At 35.0% G+C, this 8,319-nt stretch overlaps 1 protein-coding gene across 1 annotated transcript; it reads right to left on the bottom strand.

Moving 5' to 3' along the window:
* Positions 1 to 1,095: 1,095 nt before the first annotated feature.
* Positions 1,096 to 2,636, bottom strand: LOC127130026 (kinesin-like protein KIN-12B). Its single transcript, XM_051059111.1, has 7 exons — positions 2,349 to 2,636; positions 2,129 to 2,266; positions 1,958 to 2,041; positions 1,550 to 1,675; positions 1,404 to 1,463; positions 1,266 to 1,319; positions 1,096 to 1,179 (listed from the first exon to the last, which is right to left on the bottom strand). The coding sequence occupies exons 1-7, from the start codon at positions 2,634 to 2,636 to the stop codon at positions 1,096 to 1,098; spliced, it is 834 nt and encodes a 277-aa protein (XP_050915068.1).
* Between the last annotated feature and the right edge of the window lie 5,683 nt (positions 2,637 to 8,319).

Below are 8,319 nucleotides of genomic sequence, written 5' to 3'. Positions count from 1 at the left end.
CGTAAGCATTTGGCTGATCCTCAGAGTAGTCATCAACAAATGACCAGTTGGAGATGTGTGCAAAGTGTTGGAGGATCCATGTCTAAAAAATGGTACAAATGAAATATTAGTAATAATGTAGCATAAGTATTATGAAAATGGTACAATTACAATAAAGGTGTAAATATATTACTGTAAATAGCGTACAACTTATTGTCATCTATTTGGTTTTCCAAATACAACACTCAACTAACTTTAAGTACAAGTAAACCAAACAAGTGGCCCCTCAGTTGTACTCATGAGAATCCGGTCGAAGTCAATGAAGTATCTAAGACAAACCACATCGACGTGATAAAAACTTTTGTCAAGAAACACTACAACAAACAAGACCTTAGACAGCGTTTTTTTTAGCCTTAGACAGCGCTTTAAAGCGCTGTCTAAACCTCCGCTGCTAAAGGTTTAGACAGCGCTTTTTTAAATCTTAAAAGCGCTGTCTAAGCCCCCCCCTTAGACAGCGCTTTGGCCAAAAGCGCTTTATAAGACCCTCTTATTTTAAATTTTTTAGGTATACCTTAGACAGCGCTTTTGCCTAAAGCGCTTTCTAATCCCCCCTTAGACAGCGCTTTTTACAAAAGCGCTGTCTAAGGTATACGAAAATTTTTGAAACTTTTGTTTTAAACCACATTTTTTCCAGGTTTATAAACCAGAATTTCTACCTGTTTTCAACCAGATTTTGACAGACAATTATCACATTTTATATATGCCATTTTGGCCTTTTTTCTACCAATTTTTGGCTAACAAATATATATATATATATACCAATTCAAACCAATTTTGCCTTAAATGTATCAAAATATATACAAATTTATGTACACATTTACAAGTCATAACATATACTACAAATGTACACATTAATTAGATATAACTTATAATCAAAGCAATTGAAAACAAAAATATAACGAAATCATGCATTATCAGATATAACTTATAATCAAAGCAATTGAAAACAAAAAAATAAAGAAATCATGCATTATCAGATATAACTTATAATCAAAGCAACCATGTGCGTCTACAATCTCTTCAACTCGATCACAATCGTATGTTTCCGTGTACTTCTTACTGAGTAACATCCTCCATTGTAGACACTTGATTCTCTGTAAGATTCTCAACATACACACCTGATTTGACATCTTCTCTAATCTGAATAAAGGATAACAAATCAGTTCCGGTATAAAGCAGTGAAACATGATAAACAATAAATAAAACCTTTAATGCTTAGGTTCTACCTGAAGGTTCCTTTGACTCGGATCCAACAGATCTGTGACCTGTTCATTGTATATCTGGCAAAAACATTGTGTTATTATGCAGACTAAAATGACAAAGTTAAGATCAGGAACATTGAAAGAAATAGATAAACAACCAACCTCAAGAAAAGAGCAGTTGCACTGATAATTGAGCTGTTGATCAGAATGCTTTGTTTGCTCCTGTGCAGTAAATAAAACTGTAAACAACCCAAAACACTTCAAGAGGTCTTCAAATAATTTAATTAGGAATAGAACTGAACTCTTACTTCCTTTATGCGCGCAAACAGTCTCTCAAAAACACAGGGTGTAAGTCCTTGTTGCTCTTTTGCTACATTTTCTTCAGCCAAAGAATTGGCAGGACCCCACATAGTATACGTTTTCCCACTCCCCGTCTAACAATTTCAAATAGAATACATAAAACATCAAATCTAACAGGAACACATTATGAGAAATGCAGCAAAATAAGCAACTAAATGTTAATATCTAACAGAAACAACACTATGAGAAATGCAGCAAAATAAGCAACTAAATGTTAATATCTAGCAGGAACAGCACTATGAGAAATGCAGCAAAATAAGCAACCAAAATACCAAATCTTAATACCTAACAAGAACAACACTATGAGAAATGAAGCAAATTAAGCAAGTAAATGTTAATAGTGAGAAAAAGGAAACCTGTCCATAAGCAAAGACAGAACTATTGAAACCAGCCAAACAATTCTCCACCAAAGGAACCCCAACATGCTCAAAAATGTCAAGCTGAAAAACAGGATCAGAAAATTCAACCACAGTAGAAATGAAGTAACTCAAAAACAGTTTGAGCAGAAACAAAAATAGAAACCATACCTGAGTAGCTTCAACATCAGCAACAGAATCAAAGGTGAAAGTACGGCCATTAATTGATAACGAATCACCAGAAATCTTCTGAACTATAGGATCTCCTTCGTCCTTATCCTTCCGCAACGGCCTCATCCTCACAATAACCTACACAACACATACAGATACAAAATAAGAAACCGGATAATAAATTAACAAGATCTAAAAACCCTAAATGGATGAGAAAAACCTTAACGCCGGAATCGGTAGTTGCCGGGAGTGAATTTTCGGCGGCGATGGTGTCGAGAGCAAGTTTGCGTTTGAGAGGGTTGGAAGAAGGAGGTCTTGGTGGTAACGGACTCTTGGATTTGACATGGGAGGGGGAGTAAGGGACGATGATGTTGTGATCTGAAGGAGGATCGTTTTCTTTGGAGGGTTTGTGTTTGCGAGAAGAAGGTCTGGTTTTGGCGGAGCTGCTAGGGCTTGATGAAGATGGAAGCTCTGCTGTGTCCCTCGCTATTGGGTTTCTTGGAAGCATGAAGTGCTTTCCAAAAGCGCTTTCTAAACCCCCACCTTAGACAGCGCTTTTGGTTTTAATTTTTTTTTTAATTGAAAGACTTTAAACAGCGCTTTCTCAAAAGCGCTGACTAAGGTCTATATTTAAAAGCGCTTTCATTATTTTTTTAGAATATTTTTCGTGTTTTATTTTTATTTTAACCTTAGACAGCGCTTTCTTTTAAAAGCACTGTCTAAGATGCGCTGTTAAAAAACCTTTTTGGCGTAGTGAAATATGGATGTGCCAACCAAATACATGAGGTATGACCTTAACACACATGCTCTATGATGCATAATTTGTGCATCATCACCGTCTCCCTCCACTGCCGCACTCAAGTGGTATACATACAACTTCTTCTGGAATGAAAATATAGCATGACACCCTCTGGTTTCTTCCAGCTCCTTTAGGGCATCCTATAGGTCATATCTCAAATAGGTTACCATTATCTCTAATGCTTCAGGTATGGTTATTCTCGAGTGGTCTAATAATATTCCCCTGATTGGAAGATGTAGTAGGGATGACACAACATCCAGTTGATGGGAATATCACCATGCAAAAGATGACATCTCTAAGTGTCATATCTTAACCAAAGCTGACATTAGACCATGGTTAGTGATAGTATAACCAGTCATTCATAAATCTTACAGTCCAGATAATTACATGGCATCATGAAATCATTGCTTCTCATACTGATGTAGCCTCACAATCTTCCTACCATGGTTGATGCATTTTAAATCATCATGGTACTGCAAAAAAAATACATCATCGTCAAAAAGTTCGAATATAATAACACATGTATTTCAAAGAATAAATATAGATAAATTTCACCTCTTCGTCACATACGTGCCTAGCAGTATGGTTTGCATATAGAGGCAGTAATGAAGTATCACATGGGTCTCCTCCAAATTCCTCATGAACGACAACATCATCATCAGGTGGATAAACATGGACTGGTAGGGCTTCCGGGTTAGCTACAGGTGACACTTGCCTCCGGGAAGACGAAGTTGGAGATAGTTGAACTCCATAAGTGTATGCATCTGCATCAAATGAAATGACACCAACTGGTGGTCGCGAGGGTCAGACTCCCTCCCTATGAACAAATGCATGCTAGGACACTCTACACTGCCTCAATCGTTCTTGGTTATCAGCCATTTAACCTGTAACTAAACTAGACAGAGCAAACAAAGCAGGAAAAAGTCAAGGCAAATTACACCAGAGGTCTTTTAAGTTATTTTTTATAACTTGTTGGTTCTTTAAGTTTTTTTGGTAACAACTTGGTCCCTTAGGGTAATTTCTACATCATTTTTTCTCTCATTTTGAACATTTAGAAATGTGTGACTATTGTATTTATGGTTGCACTTCATCATTTCCATACCACTCAAAATAATTGCATACATAGTTAGCATATTCACTATGTTAAAAAGGGTAACAGTGTATACGTCTGGTAACTTAAAAGACCAAGTTGTAACAAAAAAAACTTAAAGAACCAACTTGTTACAAAAAAATAACTTAAAGGACCTCTGGTGTAATTTTTCTAAAAATCAAACCCATAGAAAAGACATCAAAATCAAAACTTCCAGGCATAATACGGACGTGCACTTCTGTATTTCTAGAAAACCAAATTCTGACAAAATACGAAAAATGCACTTCCGTAGTTTCCTTAAACATAGAAAATGAAAAAATGATCGAAAATAAGGAAGATGAAAATGGTACAACATGCATGGCTCAATAGTCTACCTAACAATGAGTGTAACTACTTATATATAAATATTTCTTAAAAAAACATAATGTATCTATTTTGTAATGCATGAATAGAAAAAAAAATGAAAAAAACTTACCAAATGTGTAGTTGATGTTGAAGCTCTTGGATTGAATAGATGTTGAGAAGTAGGATGATATTCCAGTTGGATTAAATAGAGTAGAAAAAACACTTGGATTGATAAAGCACTTAGGGTTATTATAGAAGCTTGAGAAACTTCAGCACTTATCATCATTTTGAAAATGTTATATCCTGAAAATTATCTTTTAGACGCATTTATTATCATTTGTTGTTCGTTTCATCTCACTTAGAAAAAGTTAAAGAAGTGTGTCTGAAACATAACATCCCGATACACATGTATGGAAGATAACATTTGGAGCATTTATAATAAGACGGAGCCTTTCCCACCCCAGTTAAGTAAAATTTTAAGAAAATCCATATACACCATACACCCCTTTTGTCACTCCCACACTTTCATATATTATCTTTATCACTATGGCTCCTTACTTCGACATATTTCACTTGCAACTCTAACTCTTTTACTCTTACCATGCATTCTACCATCTACATTCCAACCCTTTCTCACATCTTTTTGTTGGATTTGACAAACAAATGGTGACACTTTTTATATTTGGTTAGCCCGTCTTCTTTGTTTTTATCTCCATTGCCTTACCTATAAAGTTGTTTGGTTAGATTTTGGGTTAGGTCTCAATGTTGCTCCTCACATTTGTAACAATGAGATCAATATTGTATTTAATTATGAATTATCGTATTTATATTAACATATATATATATATATATATATATATATATATATATATATATATATATATATATATATATATATATATATATATATATATATATATATATATATATATATATATATATTGCTTACAATCACATTTTCATTTATGTTGTTCCGTGAGACATTAAAGTGTATCAACCATTGTAGAAATATAATGGGTTAGTGGAACCTGATGCTTCATGGTTTCAGGAAGTATTAGTAGGCATTCAGACTAAACAATATTTCTAGGACTAGTTTGATGAGAGAATTGTAACCATCACATTATAATATGAGAGAACTGTAACCATCACATTATAATAATTGTCTTTATTTAGATTTATGGTAGAGTTGTATCATTAAGATTGAGAGAACCAAAGAGTCTTCATCTTGATTACCAACTTATTGTCTCATATATCAGTTTCCTTTAAGCCTATATAAAAGTCACTGTGCGGTGGATTCAATAATATAAGAGTATTCAAAAAATATATATTTTCTTACTCTAAATTCTGCAACAATATAATTTATCATATACCACCTCTAGAATACCACCAATAGTGTGGTATCAGAGCTGTAGATCCTTGCTGCTGCAGCAAAAACAAAAAAAATGGCTTCCACAAGCAACTCTTCTACAGTTTATAGCAATGTTAAAGTTCCTTTGTTTGAAGGAGAAAATTATGATTTTTGGGCTGTTAAAATGGAGACTTTATTCATCTCTTTGGATGTCTTGGAGTTCGTCCAAAACGGGTATGAAGAACCAGCACCGACAGAGGCTGAAGAATCAAGCCAACGACTTAAAGAATTGAAGAAGAAAAAGAAGATCACAGATGCTGGAGTTCTCGGGATGATTCAAAGAGCAGTCTCTATATCCATTTCCCAAGGATTATGAGAGAAAAAACATCAAAGGAAGCATGGAGTATTCTACGACAAGAGTTTGAAGGAGACTCAAAGGTGAGAACTGTGAAACTTCAATCTCTTAAAAGAGACTATGAAAATGAAAGAGAATGAGAGTTTGAATGAATACTTTAATAGACTCTCTGAATTGGTGAATCAAATGAAGTCACATGGAGATACAATAGATGATCGCAAAATTGTTGATAAAATTCTGATTAGTTTGACAGAAAAATTTGATCCTATGGTGGCTATTATAGAAGAAACTAAGGACCTATCAACTATGTTTGTTCAAGGGTTGATGGAGTCTTTGAGGTCCTATGAACAAAGGTTGTTACGACCCTCTGAAAAATTAGTTGAGAGTGCCTTTAAATCCAAACTCAACATTCAGCCCAACAATGGTGAAAATAAGCCCCCAATATAAAATAGAGGTGAGTCTTCTAGAGGTGGAAGATTCGGAAGAAGCATGGGCAGAGAAAGAAACTCACGAGAAAGAGGAAGAGACGCGAATGGCGGAAGATGGCATGAAGGAGCATCAAATAAATGGTGCAAAATCTGTAAGAGTAACACTCACAACGAGAATGATTGCTGGAACAAGGGAAAACCACAATGTCACAATTGCAAGAGATTCGGGTATATTCAAAAGGATTTTCGTTTTGTCAATCAACAACATGCTTCATTTGCAGAAGGAGAAAATGATGAAGGTAATTTGTTCTTTGCTTGTCAAAAAGCATTTCAAGAAGATAAAAATGTGTGGTATTTGGATAGCGGTTGTAGCAACCATATGACCGGAAAGAAAGAAGCTTTTATAAACATTGATTTTTCATTTGGCTCCAAAGTTAAATTGGGAAATGGAGAACATGTTAAAGTAAAAGGAAAAGGCAGCATTGGAGTTACAACAAAGAAAGGAAGCAAAGTCATTCATGACACTCTTTATATGCAAGAGTTGGATGAGAACTCGCTAAGCATTGGACAACTTTTGAGCATGGCTATTCTCTAAATTTTGAGAATCGTGAGTGCAAAATTTTTGATTCAAAGAGAATAAATGTTATTGTTGTAAAAATTACCAGTAATAGAAGATTTCCACTTTCTCTTAATTATGAAAAAAAATTCAGCACGATGGCTAGAGAAGAAAATGACTCATGTTTATGGAACAAGAGACTTAGGCACTTGAATTACAATAGTCTCAAGTTGCTTTATCGAAAGAGGATGGTGTATGGGCTACCAATAATTGAAGAAAAATTTGGTGTGTGTGAAGGATGTATGCTTGGCAAACACCACCACCATCCATTTCCAAAGGAAGGAGTATGGAGAGGCAAACAAGGGTTGGAACTTGTACACACAGATGTCTGTGGTCCTATGAATACTTTGTCTCATGGAAAAAATAGGTATTTTATCTTGTTTATTGATGATTTTACCCGCATGACATGGGTATATTTTATGAGACAAAAATCTGATGTTTTTGTAATTTTTAAGAAGTTTAAAGCTTTTGTTGAGAAATAAAGTGGTAGGTTTATATAAATGTTGAGAAGTGACAGGGGGAAGGAGTACACCTTGAATGAATTTCACAAATTTTGTGAAGATGAAGGTGTTGAAAGACAGCTCATTGTTGGCTATACACCTCAGGAAAATGTTGTATCTGAAAGAAAGAACCAAACTGTGATGGAGATGGTGAAGTCTATGCTACTTGAGAAAGGTTTTCCTAAAACCTTTTGGCCTGAGGTTGTTAATACTGCTGTGTATTTGCTGATTAGATGTCCAACAAAGGCTGTATGAAATAAGACTCCATTTGAAGCTTGGAGTGGAAGAATACCTTCAGTTAACCACCTTAAAGTTTTTGGTTGTGTTTGTTATGCTCAAATTCCTAAACAAAGAGGACAAAGCTGGAAGAAACAAGGGAAAGATGTGTCTTTATTGGCTATAGTTCCATGTCAAATGGCTATAGACTTTACAATTTGAAGATAAACAATGTGATCATTAGTCGAGATGTTGTATTTGATGAGAGGGCTTCTTGGAATTGGTTAGAAGACGAAATGAAGGAGAAAACAGTCCCTGCAATTTTATTACAACAAAATCCAGCAACTGAAAATGAGCAACAAGCCCCATGTACACCAAGTTCTTCATCCTCTCCAAGTTCACCAATTTCAATTTCATCATCTCCCAGCTCAACTCCAATAAAATTGAAGGACTTGAGTGATATTTATGCAAGGTGCAACTATTGTGTTGTGGAA

This window comes from Lathyrus oleraceus, chromosome 3 (genome assembly GCF_024323335.1).
Source record: "Lathyrus oleraceus cultivar Zhongwan6 chromosome 3, CAAS_Psat_ZW6_1.0, whole genome shotgun sequence".
In the NCBI taxonomy this organism is placed as follows: Eukaryota; Viridiplantae; Streptophyta; class Magnoliopsida; order Fabales; family Fabaceae; genus Lathyrus; species Lathyrus oleraceus.
This window is presented reverse-complemented; position numbering and strand designations above follow the sequence as displayed.

Bases quoted from the DNA above. Each gene is read 5' to 3' on its own strand.
- LOC127130026 (XM_051059111.1), bottom strand. From the start codon at position 2,636: ATGCTTCCAAGAAACCCAATAGCGAGGGACACAGCAGAGCTTCCATCT. The intron at 1,320-1,403 runs GTTGGTTGTTTA...TGTTTTTGCCAG, and splicing joins GCAACTGCTCTTTTCTTGAG to ATATACAATGAACAGGTCAC. The intron at 1,180-1,265 runs GTAGAACCTAAG...TCCTTTATTCAG, and splicing joins CGAGTCAAAGGAACCTTCAG to ATTAGAGAAGATGTCAAATC.